The following is an 18,857-nucleotide window of genomic DNA, read 5'->3' on the forward strand; positions in this document are numbered from 1 at the left end:
GTCCTGTCCTTCAACTCCCTGTTTTCTCAGTTAAATACAGAAATCAACTACATTTGTCCCAGTGTTTGTTAGATGTGAAATGAAGCCAAAAAAGACGCTCTCTTCCTCCTGTAACGCAGTCGTTCGCGACACCTTTCTTGTTCGTTGTTTCTTCTATTTGTCTCTAACTCATGCTCCAATATTTCATTGATCGATGCGGATGTTGTGGATGCAATGGAATATATGATGCATCGCTGCAGCAACATTTAAGATGATCGCCATGAGTTGTCTCCGCGCTGTCTGCGGTCAAACCAAAATAAACGGAGACCCTACGTCAGGGGTACTCAAATACAAATCTTGAAGGAAGAAAAAATATATACATACACATATCTATCTACATATCACCATTTCTCCATTTTACCCATCATGGCACGGCATGAGCAGTGCCATCTTGTGCAGGATAGGGAATTTATCTGCAGTAACCATCTTTGTCCAGAAGGTGGGAGCATCACAGTCAGCCTCTTTCAGTGCAAGGCTTTCTTGGAGGTCAATCAACTCACTTTGCAGAGAAGCAGCACTGGCCCATTGGAAGATGTGTTGTGTTTCTGCAGAGAACTCTGATATTTATGATCAGAAAGGGGTTTTCAATGAACAGTAGGACTTGTTTTCCTAATGTGAAGTCATCAAAGCGGGTCTTGAAATTCTCCATCAGCTTCTCCAGGAATTTCACATGATTCTGAGGATGTCCTTCTTCTTTGGTCTTTTCCAAAAGTTTTGGGAAGTGGAGCAGTCCCTCCTGTAGGTAAAAAAACAATAATTAATAAGGAGCACTGCTTCAAAGGGTATGATGAAGTATCAAAAAGGTGTTCATTGGAATCCAGGGAATGTGTGTGGTAGAAAAGATTTCTACCAACACTTGCACAAAGGACAGACTGGTGGATTATGCAGTGGTATGATGTCAGGCTGGTGATTTTTCAGGCGCTGAACCAGCCCCCTCTCCCCATCATGGCTGGAGTTTCATTGACACCACTTTCTTCAAATCAATCCCTCTTTCATTCAGCATTTCCATTACTGCCTCATACATGTCTTCCCCCCTTGTGTGCCCACTGAGGTTTGTTAGGCCCAAAACATCTTCCACAAACTCCCCCTTTGCTTCATCATAATACCTCACAAACACCAGCAATTGAGCATTGTCAGTGTTGTCAGTGGACTCATCCACTGCTAATGCAATGCACTGTGCATTTTTCATTCCATCACTCAGCTGTTTCATTAAATCATCAGCCAGTATTTATGTTCTTCTTGTAGCTGTTGAATCTGAGAGGGGAATTTGCTTGATTTTATTGATAATTTCTTCTTTTTGTTTCCCTTCAAACATGGTCCCCATCACTTCGGTCATACATTCTTTAATTATTTCTGCATCTGAGAATGGCTTTTTGTGTTTACCTAACACCCACGCTACTCTGAGTGAGGCTTGAGATTTTAGCTGTTCTTAGCTCTGAATTTTTGAATTTTTATAACATGGATAGCAAGCATAACAACAACATCGCTAATAGGCGCTAATCGCTAGTTAGCGAACATGCTAACTAGCGATCTTTACAACATGGATGATGGTTCATGACAGTACTGGACATATTTCCATGTCCCAACAACAATGACATCCATATGTTCCATGTTCTAGGGACTCCAGGTTGAAGATAAGCTTTAATCCACCTACCAAGTAATGCAATAGTGATCTCATGATCTCATCTCTTATGTTTACATTTAACACCGCAAATGTTTTTAGAACACTTTTTTGTAGCACATGTTTTTGAGCACTTTATAATTGTTTTCATTGTGATGTTCATTTTCATTCAGACTTATGTTTATATTTATTTGAGATTACCCTTTTCACTGTCTGCCTACAATCAGTGGAAGGTTAAGTTTAAAATAAAACAGTTTACGTTTATATTTTCCTCCTGGTCCTTTAAAAATTCATCAACTCCATCACCTTGTTAGTGATCCCTTTAGCTTTGGCGCTGTCCTTGGGGAATTTTTTCCCTTTCTCAAATGCTGTGGTTATCGACTGAGTCTTGCTGGTGGTGGTTTGTGCTTTCTTGGTGTCCGTTCATTTCTCAGTTTTTTATCGGCTTTCAGGTAATCGTTGTACACTTCTCCATGTCTGCTTTTCAAATGGCTGATGAGATTTGATCAGTGTTTGTAATAACGGCGTTTAAAATAACGGCGTTAGGTAACGCCGTTATTTTTTCAGTAACGAGTAATCTAACTCATTACTGTTTCCATTGTTACAACGCCATTACCGTTACTGACCGTTCAATGTGGTATGTTACTATGAATTGATTGAATAAACTGCGTAATCCAAACGCACCCCTGGCTCCACACACAAACTGCTAATGAGGAGACCAGGTGGTTTAACAACGAGATAAGAGATTATGATTGGCTAAGGCAGAGTCATGTTTCATGGTAGCCAATCGGAGGCAGTGTTTTTACACACAACTCCAAACAGATTTGATGAAACAATAGAAATGGCGAGTCCGGAGCAATCGGATGAAAAGTTGTCATTTTCAATTCATTCATGAGGTCAAAGGCAAGAACGTGCATGTAAAGGTGAAATAAATAACAACAACAACAAAAAACATCGGTATCGGCCAAATTGTTATTTTAAACGTCGGTATCGGCCCAGAATGTCACAATCGGTGCATCCCTAGTTTACAGAAATACACATATACGTGTGCAAGGTGTAAGGTGGGAACTTACAGAGGAACTTTAGCAAATACATTGAGGCTGAAGCATTTGGAGCAAGATGCTGAAGGAACACATCTTTTCGGATGACCCGAAAGCTATACTTGTGATGCTGGCTAGAAGAACGGGTTAGACCCGAACGGGTCCCAAACTTTAAGGTAATTTGTACGTCTGTTCCTTCTGTTCTGTAGCAGCTGACTGAAGAACCTCTGACAATCCCTGCAGAAGTACCTGGTTTCACAAATCTCTCACACAATGTGCTCTAGTGGACTAATAAAACGAATTAACTGTGGATAGCAATTCCAAATGTGATTGTAGGTTTTTGCCCTCGGCCACACCCCTACGTTGTTTTGTATAGACACGTTTGCTACATTACTACATGTGGAACAACCATGCTAGTCTGAAATTAGGATGGAACAGCATTCATGCATAGTGTTATCTCAGGAACACACCAAGGAAGTATGGAAGTATGTCATCGGATTAAAAAAAAAAGCCATTGAATATAAGCACTGAATATTTATGCAGTGAAATAACATCTGAACTTTTTGCCTCTGAATTTAAATCTTTACATTTTCAACAAATCATTTTCACCTTTATTTTTCACAAATTCAAAATCGAATATTCAACGTTAAAAAAATCAATATGCAATATTAACATGCAAAATTCAATGTATAAAATTCAACTTAAATAATTTCAACGTCCCCAAATTCAACATGCCAAATTCAGCTCCAAAATTCAACGTATGAAATTCAGTGTTAACATCTGGGGACCAAGAGCAATCGATCCTAGATGCTAGATTGCCGTCAAGCAAGGAGCGCGAGCGGGAATAATAGCATCACTCATTGGATACCTGACTCGTTTTTTACACTGCCAAGCAGGTGTTACACCGAATTCTGCGACTCACTGAAAAGTGTGACCCCCCCAGGGGGTGGTGTTTCACATTTACTGCTACATGCACAAGTTTGAAGCGTAGACAGGCATGAAGTCGTTCACGTGCGGAAACATGCAAGAGCTTAAAACATAGCATTTGTATCGTCATCGATCACTCGGAATGGGTGCATTCGCTTTGTTACACCGGGCAATAGCACATTGATTGGCTGAAGCAAAACGGTTGATTTGCCTCTGTGGTGGCATGATGATGATGGGTATTTATTTCTTGATACAAACATTAATTCTAAACAGCATTTTCCACAGTAGAAAAAAAATCTGTAATTAAACACTGATTGTTGCTTCTTATGGGAAAAGAAGCAACGGTGGTGGACCATACTAAACGCCCTATCCATAGTATGGGTCTGTAAAATGCTAATCAAATTTGATTTGATTAGCACATTTAATAACCGGGGTCTTATGTTTTATTAATGTTTTTGTTATAATGCCCACCGTTTTTGCAGTTAATGAAATAAACTATGAACTTGGGGCGATCCGAGGTCCCCTTTGCCTACGTTTGGTGTAGTGTTGTAACGGTATGCGTATAGAAACCGAAATCGCGACACTCTGATAACCGCCTCGCTGCCGGAGGGCCGAGGGCCGAGTCAAACCTGAAAAATGTTTTCAGGTCATTTGTCAACCTCATAGCTGCATACTCAGTTATTCATGTATGCGATCATCACAGAGTCCACAAGCAGCAGGTCACAATCCACGATGGGTCACAAGCCATGATAGCTGGCCGTCGAATTCTGTGCCCTCACTGTAAATGCAGAAAAATTTCCCAATTGAAATGCTTTGGTTTGAATTTCGTTCTGTGTTGAACAAAATAAGTCGCACCATCATGCTCTGGGACACGATTCAATAGATACATTTTGACAATTTGAATTTTGATTTGTGTGTGATTTGTGAGTCAGGTATCCAACGAGTGACTATTATTCCCGCTCGCTCTCCTTGCTTGACCGCGATCTAGCATCTAGGATCGATTGCTCTTCCTATGGTCCCCGGATGTTAACGCTGAATTTCATTCATTGAATTTTGCAGCTGAATTTGGCATGTTGAATTTGGCAACGTTTTAAATATTTAAGTTGAATTTTGCATATTTTATTTTTTAACGTTGAATATTTGATTTTTGAATTTGTGAACATGGAAAAATGGAGGAGAAAATGATTTGTTAAATTCGTAGGACAAAAAAAAAGATGCGTTATTTCATTTCATAAATTTTCAGTGCTCAAAATTCAATGGCTTTTTATTTTCTGTTCCGATGAGGCAGATATACTTCCATAATACCAGTAAATCTCAAAGATTGACCAGACCATTTGTTAATGTATATTATGTGAGCTTTAAATGACCACAATGGTTTTTTTTCTTGAAACACTTGTTCTGGGAGTGTTTGCTGATGGCTGAATCAGATTAGGACGATGTTGAGAAGAGAAGCCGCACAATTAACAATTCAACAATTCTTTGTTAAAAAATACTACTAGACATACTAGACAATTCATTTTCTATTAATCACGAAGATCTAAAAGTAATAGTTTCTGTATTACAGAGAACATCAGAGAGAGTGTGTGTGTGTGTGTGTGTGTGTGTGTGTGTGTGTGTGTGTGTGTGTGTGTGTGTGTGTGTGTGTGTGTGTGTGTGTGTGTGTGTGTGTGTGTGTGTGTGTGTTCGTGTGATCCTAGCCAAACTTCCTCTTGCAATCTTACAGAGAGTGCTGGGGGGGAACTGTATTTGGAAACATGTTATATCTGAAAACAAGGCCTCGGAAATCGAGAGGCAGCCATTTTATTGGCTAATACCAGTACAATGTTAACCCACTGTGTGTCCAGCCCTTCCCATCGTCATTGTGCATCTGTGAGCTTCTGTTAGGCTATGCCAGAGTTAGGGCCCTATCTTGCACATGTATTGTTGCTAGTTTGCACCCGGGCAAAACTGATTTCCCCCCACAGCAAACAGGCGGCACTACACTTGCGCCTGTAGAGGCGTTCCGGAGCAAATTAAACTTGGTGCTATTTTAGTGATCTAAAAAAGCGCCACTGACCGAAAAATACCTGGTCTAAATGCACTAGCGTAGTTGGTGTTGCTATTTTGACGTGCCATGGCAGGTTGGGACTGCAACATTTCTTACACACGTAGGCTATACACAGCACAAACATGCAAATGATTAGCCTGATTGAAATATTATCATATGTCAAAGATTGTTCATATGTGTGAAACTGCATAGAAATAGCATGTGGATTGTGGAAACATTTTTTCCATAGGGGCTGCATGAATGAACACTGTATAGTAGGGTATGCCATGCATTAAAATAATAATAATAACAATAATAAACTCGAGCAGAGTATATCCCAGCCTTCCAAAACAAAATCTTGTTTTAGGGTAAATGGTTGGTTAAATTATTTGCGAAAGAACAGCTGATATAGTGGTAAGTAACTTTTATATCAATGCATCTGCAAACACTGTACAGCAAACACATATTTTCTTTACACAGATATTGTGTACAAGCCCATAACTTTTAGTATTGATGAGCATTTGATCGTGAGAAGACATAGTTTTACAGAGTGAAAAAAGAACGAATGAATGTGGGTGATGCTTGGCGCACATGTGTGTGCGCACCCATCTGTTTAAACACACACAAACTAAACACGTAACGCATAATACAATCCATGGCGATGTATATAAACGGGGGGACCTATGCTTATTATGAACACAAGTCGATAATGTATATAATACTGGTAACAAACAATGTTTGTTAATGTATTGTCTAGGGGTGCACAATAATTATCCGGCCGATAACAGAAATGATTACGTCATTCCGATAAGTCCGATATCATGACCAATAGCCCCGATAACATAGCCTGTATAATTTCAGTGCCCCGCTCACACTATAAGGCTAAATTATAGGTCTTATCGTTATCCTAAAAGTACACATCATACAATCAATTACAATACATGAGTTCACAACTGCACACGTATATGGAATTATTTCTATTTTTTATTATTATGTTACACCTGTGAAATATTTCAGCCGTAATATCGTCACATAGCCACAGGGAGCAGCACAGAGCACATACAATAGTTAAGAGGTAATATCCTCACATAGTCACAGGGAGCAGCAGCGAGCACATACAATAGTTAAGAGGTAATATCCTCACATAGTCACAAGGGGGCAACAACGGATCACACATAGTTGAAGTGGGCAGGTTTAAACGTCGTAGAAGACGTCTACCCATACCTGTCTATTTAAGCACCATCTTAACTTTTAGACAACAGAATCTCTTGGGCAGTGTATCGTTAGATATTCAGCTTAGAGACGCTCTGTACGTGTTATATACAATTCCTCTCCTTTTGTTTCATAGACAATAGACCAAAACCTTTACCAAATAAAGTGAGTTAAAAGCAATCTTGTTTCGGCTGCCTTTTCTGGATTAAAAGAACATAACACACCTTTCCTGCTGTCGGCTTCCAGAAAAGCGGCATAACTTAACAGTACACGTTTACACAGACACAACCAAACTCGTTCATTACTTCACTAAACTGACACACGCTACCGCTCGCTCTCCTTGCTCGTCCACTCACACACACACACTGCCATTCCCGCACACACACATATGCTACTCTCGTTAGGGGTGTACGGTATAAACGGTATAGAAAGTACACCGGTATGAATTTGTGCTACGGTATGGATTTTGACAATACTGTGAGACTGGTGTGACCGGTAGGCCAGTGTTGTGTGTAACTTGTTACAAAGTAAGTAACGTAAATACAGTAACAGAATTTATTTTTAATGTGAAAAGTAAAGTTACGCGAAACTACTGAAAATATGGTAACGAAATGTTCCTTTTTCAATTCGGTGCAACGTTACTTTTCTCAGGGACCGATTTGACAGCGATACTGCCTTCTCAGGCAGTATGCTATTTCCAAAGCCAGTCCTTACGACAAAAAAAGCCAGCGGTGGAACGAGATAACGAACGCCGTCACTGTTTACCTGTGTAAGGACATGGTTCCCTTTCAAAAAGTCGATAGAAAGGGCTTTAAAGAGATGGTCAAAACACTCGATCCCAGGTACGCGTTACCTGCCCGCACACTCTTCAGCCAAATTGAGATGCCAAAATTATATGGCAAGGTCCGCGACCAAGTGGAGAAAGAAATTCATACTATCCATACTGGAAGTAACTTTTTTTATATTGCAGTTTTACTCACTAAATGTTCTTAAAATACTTCTGTACTATGTGAAATATTTCCTAGTAATACAAAAATACAGTAATAGCTGCCTAACCAGTATTTTACCCCGTTCAGAAGCATTTATATAGAAATTAGAATATAAAATGAATATACCGTGATATAATACCATTACTGTCTATGCCTCAAATCATACCGTGACATAAATTTCAGTCCATACCGTACAGCCCTAACTCTTGTAACAATTATTATTGACAGTTAGCTGAACATTATAGGGTCCTGGCATTCCACTCCCTGTTTTCTCAGTTAAACACATATCAACTACATTTGTCCCAGTGTTTGTTAGATGTGAAATTAAGCAAAATAAGACGCTCTCTTCCTCCGGTAACGCAGTCGTTCGCGGCGCCTTTCTTATTTGTTGTTTCTTCTATTTGTCTGTAACTCATGCTCCAATCTTTCATAGATTGATGCGGATGTTGTGGATGCAACGGAATATATGATGCATCGCTGCAGCAACATTTAAAGGTCCCATGGCATGAAATTTTCACTTTATGAGGTTTTCTTTAACATTAATATGAGTTCCCCTAGCCTGCCTGTGGTCCCCCAGTAGCTAAAAATTGTGTTAGGTGTAAAATGAGCAGTAGGTATCTTGCTCCGCCTTTGGAAAAATCAACGCTCAAATGTGCAGATTTTGGATCTGGCCTCATATGTCGTATGTGTGTGTGTGTGTGTGTGTGTGTGTGTGTGTGTGTGTGAATACACACACTGTAACGCAAGTGTGCTTTGTTATTTGGATAACCGCTCTGCTGTTGGTGTTATGGCGCATAACACGCAGCACAATAACACAAGCTTACATAAAGCTCCCATTTGGTGAAAAGACTAGACTGCGTTGTGCCGGTTCTCTGAGGTCTCTGGTATTTCCACAACGAGATTCGTAGTGGGGGGTAATCTCGGCCATGGTTGAGAAGGAATCGGGATCCGCGACATGGAGGAGAAAGGGATTGTTGCCCAGGATTGTCCGCCGGAGCCCCGCTGCCCGCTGAACGCTACCCGTTGCCCGGGGTTGTCTCCCGCCGGAGCCCCGGGCAGCGGGCAGCGGGGCTCTCCAGCGGGAGACATCCCCGGGCAACAATCGTGGGCAACAATCCCTTTCTCCTCCATTTCGCGGTTCAGTCTGTACTCAATATTGACATGGAAGTGGAAGAACCAGACGCAGTCGTTTGATTCATAATATCATCCGGAGGCGCAAACAGCTTTTGACCATGATAATATATTATATTATATTATATTATATAGATATCTAAATATAATATGATATTATTTAGATATAGAGCTCCATGACTCCTGCCGGAGTGTTCAGTGTTCCACTGTAAACACTAGTGCTCAGGGCCACACCCTCCACCTGGACCCGCCTCTCTCCTCCTCATTAGCATTTAAAGCGACAGACACAGAAACGGCGCGTTTGTGGAAAGCTCATTGTGGGACTGGCACATAGAGGCTGTAACTCTGCACCAAGGCTGAATTTATTGAACGTCTTCAATTACTGTATTAGGGGCCCACTAACACCTATATTAAAGCATCCATAAAATAGCATGCCATGGGACCTTTAAGTTGATCGCGATGAGTTCTGCCTCTGTTGCTTTCCGGTCAGACCAAAACATACCTGAGTGCAGTGGCGGACTGTTTGAAGGGCAGGGGCGAAAAAATAAAAAGGGCACATTCTGCACAACATGGGGCACCACCAGCACGCAAAAAGCTATGATTCATCATGTATGATGAAATAGTCCTCATCCTCATTAAGAATATACAGAAGAGAATTAGGGCCACACATAAGAAAGAAAAAATTGTTCTGACCTTATTCTCAGAATTCTGAGAACAAAGTCAGAATTCTGACTATATTCTCAGAATTCCATAGACTTCAAAGTCAGAATTCTGACTGTAATCTCAGAATTCCATAATTCTGACTTTAAACTCTTGCTCTAGAGGCCACATCATCATAATTGATTGATTGAAGGGGCACCCTAGAGGGTACTCAATATTTTTTGCATGTGTAAAGGGCAGCCAATAAGGCACTTCCTCTCATTTTCACCGCTCTAGAGGGCAATGAAGCGCGCTTCTTCAACCAAGGAGGCACAAGGGGGGGCGGTTGCCTACCCTGCCCCCCCCCCCCCCCCCCCCACCCTGAGTCCACCTGAGTGACAGGGGCCGTCCTTATCCAGCCTCTTGCGAACCTCGACCCTACGTCATATCCCGCCCCTTGCAAGCCCGCCCCCTAAACCCCCTGTTGATTCTACTGATGTCTGAGCGACACCGACATCCGCATATCATGCATCAAGTGTGAATAAAAACCCACAGGTTTTTGGGTTTGTTCATAGTATTAATGTCATGATCTTAAGTCATGATCATATATATGTATATGTGTGTGTGTTATCGATATCGGCCTTTAGGAGCTGAAAGTTATCGGGTATCGGTTAAAAAAAAATGTTAGCGTGCATCCCTAGTATTGCCGCATATCATTAAATAGACCCATAGTTGCGGCCACAGGACCCCCAGTGTTTCTGAAGTTGTAGAAGAAAACGCAATTCATGTGTGAATTAGGCCTATTTGGCCATAAACTGAGCCATTTGAAGTTTGAAATTCATGTGTGGTCATGCATCTGTCTCAGCGAGACTGCAAACATGCTGTCAAAATATCAACTCGTCAAGTTCAGGGGATCGGAGATCTCATTGGTTACACCCAAAACACACCTACGGGTTTCAGACCAACCCATTTTAGATTTGCGTCAGGCACAAGTCAAAATTTCGGTACGGGTCTAACGGTTTCATTAGGTACGTACCAAAAAAAAACAACATATATATATTTTTTTAAAGGCTTTTTTTTTGATTGTCACACACTGAGTGCTTTTTCTTGTACTGATGTTTTGTGTTGAGGACCGCAAGGGAAATAAGTCCTGGACTTTATTGTGTTTTTATCCTCAATTGTATTTGATGTCTTTTCATTTGTGTAAGGCATTTGTTTGATATAATTTAATAGATCAATTCAAAATCTAATTGTTTAATAAAAATAAAATTAAAAAACTGCTGAACCGAAAAACATACCTAACCGTTACTTAAAAAACGAGGTACATACCGAATTGTGACTTTTGTGTATCGTTACACCCCTTGTGTGTGTGTGTATGTGTGTGTGTGTGACACAGACACCACTGTTATTACTTTCACTACTGTTGTTCCTATCATTACCTCACGCTCAGAGAGGCTGGCTGTTCACAAGTCATGGATGCTTCAGGCAAACAACACACACACTTCTCACAACAGAACCTTTGCTGCGACAGAGCTCCTCTTAATCAACCACACATTCGGGTGTCAAAGGTTACGGCAGTCGCCATGTCGAGGGTTTGCTAAAGCAGAGCACACTGGGAGCTGTAGGAATGTAGTGTAGGCTTAGTTACTGGAAGTTGTTTGGAATTGTTTACTGATCAGTTTGATGTAAGCAGCCTTTTATATTCATACAGTCCCAGAATACATTATCTCCCCCAAAGAACTCTTCTTAATAATACAGATTCTTATAACAATGTTCCTTCCATCTTCCTTCCTTCTTCATCCCTCCTCTCCCCCTTCTGCTGCCTCTTTCTCCCTCTCTCGCTTCTTCCTCTTCTCCCCTCTCTCTCTCTTCATCCACTCCTGCCTCATCTGCTCATCTTCCCACCTCCTCTCCCCCTTCCATCTTCTCTCTTGCTCCATCCCTATCTTCCATCCCTCTCCTCTCTTCCTCCCACCCACCTGCCTTCTCTCTCCAGGTGGTGATGAGGGGTTTTCCATGATGAGAAGTTAGCGGTAAGCGACGTTAGCCACGTCAGCAGTGCACATCAACAGGAACGCACGTGGTCGCCACGACAACTGCAGTGTCCACATGGCGGCGCTAGGGGTGAGTGTGACCCCTGACCTTTTCCCGCCTCTCTCTTTCTGTTTATAAGTGTCGTTGGAACTGTTGTTGAAACTTTTAGGTAATTTTTGTAAATCAATTAATTTGACGATCAACATAAAATAAATACAATTTATTATTTTGATTGTTTTAATCAATGAATCAGGCAAATATACCCTTTTTGATACTTGGAGCTTCAGAAATTTAACCATTTCGGGGTTCCTTGTTATTATACTCAATGCAAGGTAAGGCTCTTAGGGCTCTGGTGATCATTTAGATTTATTTTATTAATGCCCCTTTTCCACTGACCAGCTCAACTCGCCTCGACTTGGCCCGCCTTTTTTTGCGTTCCCGTCACCAAAAAAAGTATCTAGTACCTGGTGCTTTCTTTAGTAGCACCTCCGTCGAGGTTCCAAGCGAGCTGAGTAGGTACTTTTGTATGACGTAAACAGGCTGCAGGCAACTGATTGGCCAGTGGCAGCAAATGGGAATAATCACTCAAAGTTAAGTTGTGTCTGGCGTGGCTGGAGTCCATGGACCCGCTCCCGAGGGGGACACGGATCAGCGTTTCGCTGTTTCGTTTTTGTGTCGTTCCTTTCCCAGGGCTCGAGTTTCGCCTCCATCAACGTGACCGTATGACAAAAATAGACGCGCAGTCATTGCGTTTTTTATTTTATTTTATTTCCCATTTCCCATCATAACCTTTTCCGGGAATCAGGAAATAGCCTTGATCAGATTTCCCGGGAATCCCGTCTACCGGGATTAAAACCTAATATGACCCGCCCACGTCGAAGAGGTACTTTTTTAGATGGAAACGCGACGTGCCTGGAACCAAACGCACTTAGTCGTTGGTACTGTCGGTGGAAAAGCGGCATAAGTGATTAATCATAAACAATGGGCTTAACCAGGGGTCGACAACCTTTTGGCTGCCCGGCCACTTAACAATGTTTAAAAAACATACCCAGACCCCCATGGCAGTTATTATTTTCATAAGTTGCATTCATTTGTTTATTACATTACTGCTGATGTTCGTCTTACCGTCTAGAGCAGGGATAGGCAACTTTCACGTTAAAGAGGGCCACAATTTTTCATCATCACCATCAGAGGGCCACATAACTGCGCACTTCAACTTATCGGATATGAGAGAAGCTACAAAATAATTATATGTGTATATGTCTGTATCAGTTGCGACTGGCGACTTGGCGTAGTCATGGATGGGGGTTCTGGTGGTCCTCCCCCTAAGTATTGTGACATCATAGCAGCGCGACACAGTGTCACCTGCTTTCTCTTTATACATTAAAACAAAGAAAGATGAAAAAGAAGAACGCAACACATTAAACAAAGAACAACAATGGAGTCAGTGGCGGTCTTAACATAAAGGCATAGGTAGGCGGCCGCTTCGGGCCCCCATACCAACCTCAAAAAAAAAAAATATATTTTATCATCATGAATGCTTCAAAAGAATGGTAAATATTATTAATGTTCTGAAGAAATACGTTGAAATGTTTAGGTAGTAGTTAAAATGTCCAGTTAATGGTTATTTGTCACTACACAAACACCCCCTACTTTCACAATGAAATGGACTAGTTCGTAACGGTGCGCAGCGCGAAAGATAAACACAGTGACAGGAGGACTGGGAAGTACATAAACAGAGACGAGTCTAAACGTGAAAATAAAATAAAGGGTTAGGAAATAAAGTTACCCAAGCTGCTCAAATTAAAGGAAAAAGCGAAAAGCCGCCGATAAGTATTTGGCAACGCTGCCAAAGATGACACACTTTTTTACAGCTACTGGTGGAGATACAGACAGGAACAACAATGTCCAAAGCATTGAACATGGGTCTGCTTATGCAATTGCAACTTCAGCCCTTTCTCCCTCACACACACACACACACACACACACACACACGTACATAGGTTTGTTTGTAGTATGTTTGAAATGTTCAATCTCAACTGTAATGTCAATTCACTTACAATATCCTGTATCTTGTACTTGGGTTTGTTTGTAGAATGTTTGAAATGTCAATCTCAAGTGCAATGCCAATTGCAACCTCACTCACTCACACATACAAAGTCAATTATAAAAAAAAAAAAAAGAATAAACAGTGCTGGTTTTCCTGGCATTTTGGCAAAGACAGGTGTTATGTGAAAACTTATTTGTTTGGGTTCCATCGTGACTATTAGTTTGTGTAGTGTTAGACTTTGTATGTTCTCTGCTTTCCATCTTCATTTTGGAGTAAAGAAGGGGGGGAAGGTTTTTTTTCTCATCTCCAACCTTTACTTACGCGTAGATTAGCTTTCGCTGTTGTCCAGAAATACCTTGCGGGCACTGTGTTTTCTTTATTTTTATCCTCCTGTCGCACAAAAGTGACAATTCTATCGACCAATCAACGGATGGCGTGTGTAGCTCCACCTTTTCGGCACCCTGTCAGACCGCTTGGTACCCCAACGGAGGAGTACCAAAAAATAGGTACAGCTCAGCGCTCTTATTTTGGGACCCTGCCCAACTTTTGGTGGTGGAAACGGCAATGTAAGTGAACCGTGCCGCACCGAACCGTACTGCACGGCTCGGTGCAGTACGGTTCGAGGCATAAGCTCTTGCTTGTCTGCTGATAATAGGGAAGAAGTTAAGGCAGTAAACTCGCAAATTATGCAAGCGTGTGTGTGTGCTGTTAAAAGTAATTATGTAGTTTGCGAACAGTGAATTAATTCAGGATTATTTCTAAATGTGTTATTATTTTGTCAACCATAATACATTATCCAGATTTGTAGTTACTCAATTACATAACAAATTGATTTATTTTGATATTGCTTGTGCCAGTGTAATGGCAGTGTTATGGCACCTTGCATGCTTGTGGTGGCAACGTTGCCATAGGTTGCCAACCCAGATAATCATGAGTTGCAGGGGTGCCCCGGTGGTGCACTGGGCTAAGGCGCATACCATATAGGCACAGTCCTAATCGCAGAGACTCAGGATCGAATCCAGCCTGGGTCATTTACTGCATGTCCTCCCCTCTGTCTTCCACACTTTCCTCTCTATCTCTCTCTATAATAAAGCTGCAAAAATAAATCTTGAAAAAAAAAAAAATCATGAGTTGCAGCCATTGTATGATGTAGTAACTGACAGTCACCAGACAGTCTTTGTGACTTAACGGTTGCTCTTTAGCTGGTGGTTAGTCATGACCTCCATATCTGTTATTATTTTGTCTGTCTATTAACCAGCTAACATGCTAACGGCACACCCTCCCTCCTGTGTGTGTGTGTGTGTGTGTGTGTGTGTGTGTGTGTGTGTGTGTGTGTGTGTGTGTGTGTGTGTGTGTGTGTGTGTGTGTGTGTGTGTGTGTGTGTGTGTGTGTGTGTGTGTGTAGAACCCCGACATGCTGACCAGGAAGATCAAGTTGTGGGATATCAACGCCCACATCACCTGTCGGCTGTGTGAGGGGTACCTGATCGATGCTACCACGGTTACGGAGTGCTTACACACCTGTGAGTCTTGGACACACACACACTACCAACATCTATCCATCATGTTAAAATCTGAAGCCACTCTGTATACCAACACACTGTGATACTTACGCATCCTCGCTCTAGCGTTCTCGCTTTTGCTTATTCTGTCTGTCTCTCTCTCTCGCTCTGTTTATTTCTCTTCATCTCTTCAAAATTTCCCTCATTTTTTCTGCTGCTGCATGTTTCCACACAACATCATAAAATACGCACTAATGCATAGCAGTGCCACAACATTCCACTAGAGAGAGCTGTAGGCAAACACCTTGTCTGGATGAGAAACCGCCTGATTATGTTTTTAGATGAAGAGATTCTCATCACATTGGTGCAGTTCCCATGATAGTTCAACTGAGCTCAACACCCATTAGTATCTAGCGCTGCTCAGGCTAGCCAGACAAACTTCATGAATACTTAGCATACAAGCATGCTAGCATACTATAATAATCATTTTAGGTGGCAAATCGAATAATTAACATTTTTATTGTAAAGCTTGATCTAAATATCTGTCTTGTGCCTGAAGGAGGAGTACTTTATTAATCTCAGATGGTAAATAATAAAAGGTTTATTTGGTTATATTAAATTATGTGTATCAAAGGTGCTGTACAAAATATCTGTTTAGAGTTGAATGTGCCTGACTCTCTGTGAGCAAATTTCGACTTAAGCCCGCTCCCGGCAACACTTGTCATTGGAAATATTGGGGGGAAAATGACTGAAGAGAGGGGTTGAGTGGTTTCCAAATCTTGCACCATTCTGCTCTTTTCTGCTCTTACTCTTTACAACTCTCATACCTTCAGCAGATTAAAGACATGTGCAACACAAACGTGTGACAGATGTCTGTGTGGTTATACATGATGTAGTCTGCAGGAGCTGTCTCGTGAAGTATCTGGAGGAGAACAACACGTGTCCGACCTGTAGAATCGTGATCCACCAAAGTCACCCGCTGCAATACATAGGGTACACACACACACACACACACACACACACACACACACACACACACACACACACACACACACACACACACACACACACACACACACAAACTCTTTAATATTCAATCCCTAAGACGTTTTTATTGAAATATAATTGTCAACCAGGAGTAGTAAGAACCGACCGTAGTAAAACCTCCACTTTTAGTGCTTATCCACTGCTGTACACTAGGGGGCTGTGTCTGACCACAAATTATCCATGTAGGCAGCGATGGGTCTGCTTTATTTGCACTATATCTATATCTATATATATCACTATTATTTAATATATATATATTTATCACTTTATATTATTTAATGTATATATATTTATCACTTTATTTTTCTTATACACTGTAATGTATATGTTGTATATGTTGTACATGTTCATATACTAATTATCAGAAGCTTACTGCTGCTGTTCTCTTTCAGACATGACAGAACAATGCAAGACATTGTATACAAGCTCGTCCCAGGATTGCAAGAGGGTAGGACACACACACACACACACACACACACACACACACACACACACACACACACACACACACACACACACACACACACACACACTCAACTGTGCAAAGAGCCCTCTGACTATAGTTCAAAGGGATCTTCTCTGTCTCTGTTTGTGTAGCGGAGATGAAGAAGCAGAGAGACTTCTATCAGAAGTTGGGGATGGAGGTTCCCGGGGACATCAAAGGAGAGCTGTGCACCATGAAAACCCCCCTGGACCAACGGAATGGTACGACCCAACCCACTAGCACCATATCACAGTACACAGCTAGCTGCGTCAGGTGGCTGCACGCTATACCTGCTACATCCAGCTAGCTCTGTGCGGTAGCGTCATACCACATCTGCTAAAATCAGCTAGCTGCGTGAGTAAAGTATAAAGTATACTACTCTGACTCCGTAACCACGGAGACCCCACGAGCCTTCAAAGTTCTCCGTCGGGATGTTGGATAAGCAATGCAATTCACCGCCCGATCAGTACGCAAGACTGGCCTAATACCATGACGCCAATGGTCGGGACGGTCGTTGATTGTTGTGCTTCCGGGTCACAGTGAACAAGGACGTCCGAGAGAGAAAGACTGCTTTGCGAGTTGGAGCTGATAAATATTGAAAATATACAATATAAATTAGGGCTGTAACGATATGCGTATCGAAACCGAAATCGCGACACTCAAACCTGTCACACGGTGTGAGAAGGCAGATTCGGGCGCACCCTTTTTTAAAGCTGCTTTCACACCACCGCGGGGGAAACGCCCTGATGACCGCCTTGCTGCCGGAGGGTTCCGCGCGGAGGTGTGAGAGGGCCAGGCGTTTTTAAAAGCGGCTACTGCTGCTGCTGCCGCCGCTGCCGAAAGTTTCAACACGGGGAAAGCTCACGTGGGCGGCAACCGCTTCCTGGTCCAACCACCGCGGTTGTAACCGCCTCCCCTCTGCCGCCCGTCCCTCACTGAAATGAAGGGAGGCGGAGAGTTGCCGCGCGGCGGTGTGACAGCAGCTTGACACACACCCGCGCTACCGCTCAAAAAAATCGTGACACAAACCGAATCGTGAGTTGGTGTATCGTTACAGCCCTAATATATATATACGTTATTGTATACAATATACAATACAACATTCTAAATAAAACCGGTCACAGAGCCAACTCTTACTAAAATGGCGGTGTTGTTGTTTTGAGAGGAGTCAAACCGGAAAAGTGATTCTTGAAATGATGTTGTTAGAGGACCAATCACAGCCCTTGCTTCGTCCGTCTCCGTTGCCTCGACGGATAGTTAAAAAATATTGGATGCGCACGTAGAACTACGGAGAGGGTCTCTGACGCCGGAGAGGGCTCTCCGAGTCTACGCGCAGCACTTAGTAATAAAAACCAGTCTGAATTAAAGCTAAAAATCTTGCTGTGTGTGCCACACGCAGGCACACTCATACGCATGCATTTAGGCATACACACATAACCAAGGAATGCACACAGATGAAGACACATTGTTGAACACACAGCCAAGGCATGCACATAGTGGAACACTATGAACACTACCAGAGAGACTATACAGTCTCTCTGGTTCTCTCGCTCTCTCTCATATGGCTCACCCCAGAACCTCCTGTTACCAGCCAACATCTGAAAAAGTGGCGAGAAGGGAGGGAGATAAACAGAGACCGTAAGGGGGAGATGAAGCCAGTATACACAGAGAGACGGAGGGAGCATGTGACGCGGTATACACAGAGAGCAGCAGGCAGAGAGAAAGAGTACTGGCTGTTCCATACATCTCTGTCCTGCCAATTAGTTTGCCAATGACCTACAGTTAAGAAAGCACCTGTCGTCCAGGACGACAGGTGCTTTCTTTTCACTCTCAACTTGAAGAGCAATGATCCCATTTCATGTGCTGTAGCCCCTGGGTCTATTCCTGGAACCCCGGGAGTCCTCAAGGTTGTTTTGAGGAGAACCAAAGCCCATCCTGTCCACTCCAGGTCCGCCATCAGCCAGCCACTCTCTGGGGACAATCATCGCCGTGGTAATGGCAGAGAAGGCCTAACCCCCCTCGCCCACCTCTCTCCTCAATCCCCTCACAATCAGGGCCAGACTTTGTTTATATGTGTCTGTAGGGCCCTGTTTATCAGTTTGATACGTAACCGTTTT

At 42.4% G+C, this 18,857-nt stretch overlaps 1 protein-coding gene across 1 annotated transcript in view; it reads left to right on the forward strand.

Moving 5' to 3' along the window:
- Positions 1–18,857, forward strand: part of pcgf3 (polycomb group ring finger 3) — a 50,799-nt gene that overhangs the window by 18,803 nt on the left and 13,139 nt on the right. The window contains exons 2-6 of the mRNA XM_084469969.1: positions 11,621–11,748; positions 15,113–15,230; positions 16,106–16,202; positions 16,649–16,704; positions 16,854–16,961. Coding sequence (XP_084326095.1) covers positions 11,734–11,748; positions 15,113–15,230; positions 16,106–16,202; positions 16,649–16,704; positions 16,854–16,961 — 394 coding nt within the window. The 5' untranslated portion in view covers positions 11,621–11,733. The remainder of the gene's footprint in view (positions 1–11,620; positions 11,749–15,112; positions 15,231–16,105; positions 16,203–16,648; positions 16,705–16,853; positions 16,962–18,857) is intronic.

Source organism: Micromesistius poutassou, assembly GCF_964030765.1.
Source record: "Micromesistius poutassou genome assembly, chromosome: 6".
Lineage (NCBI taxonomy): Eukaryota > Metazoa > Chordata > Actinopteri > Gadiformes > Gadidae > Micromesistius > Micromesistius poutassou.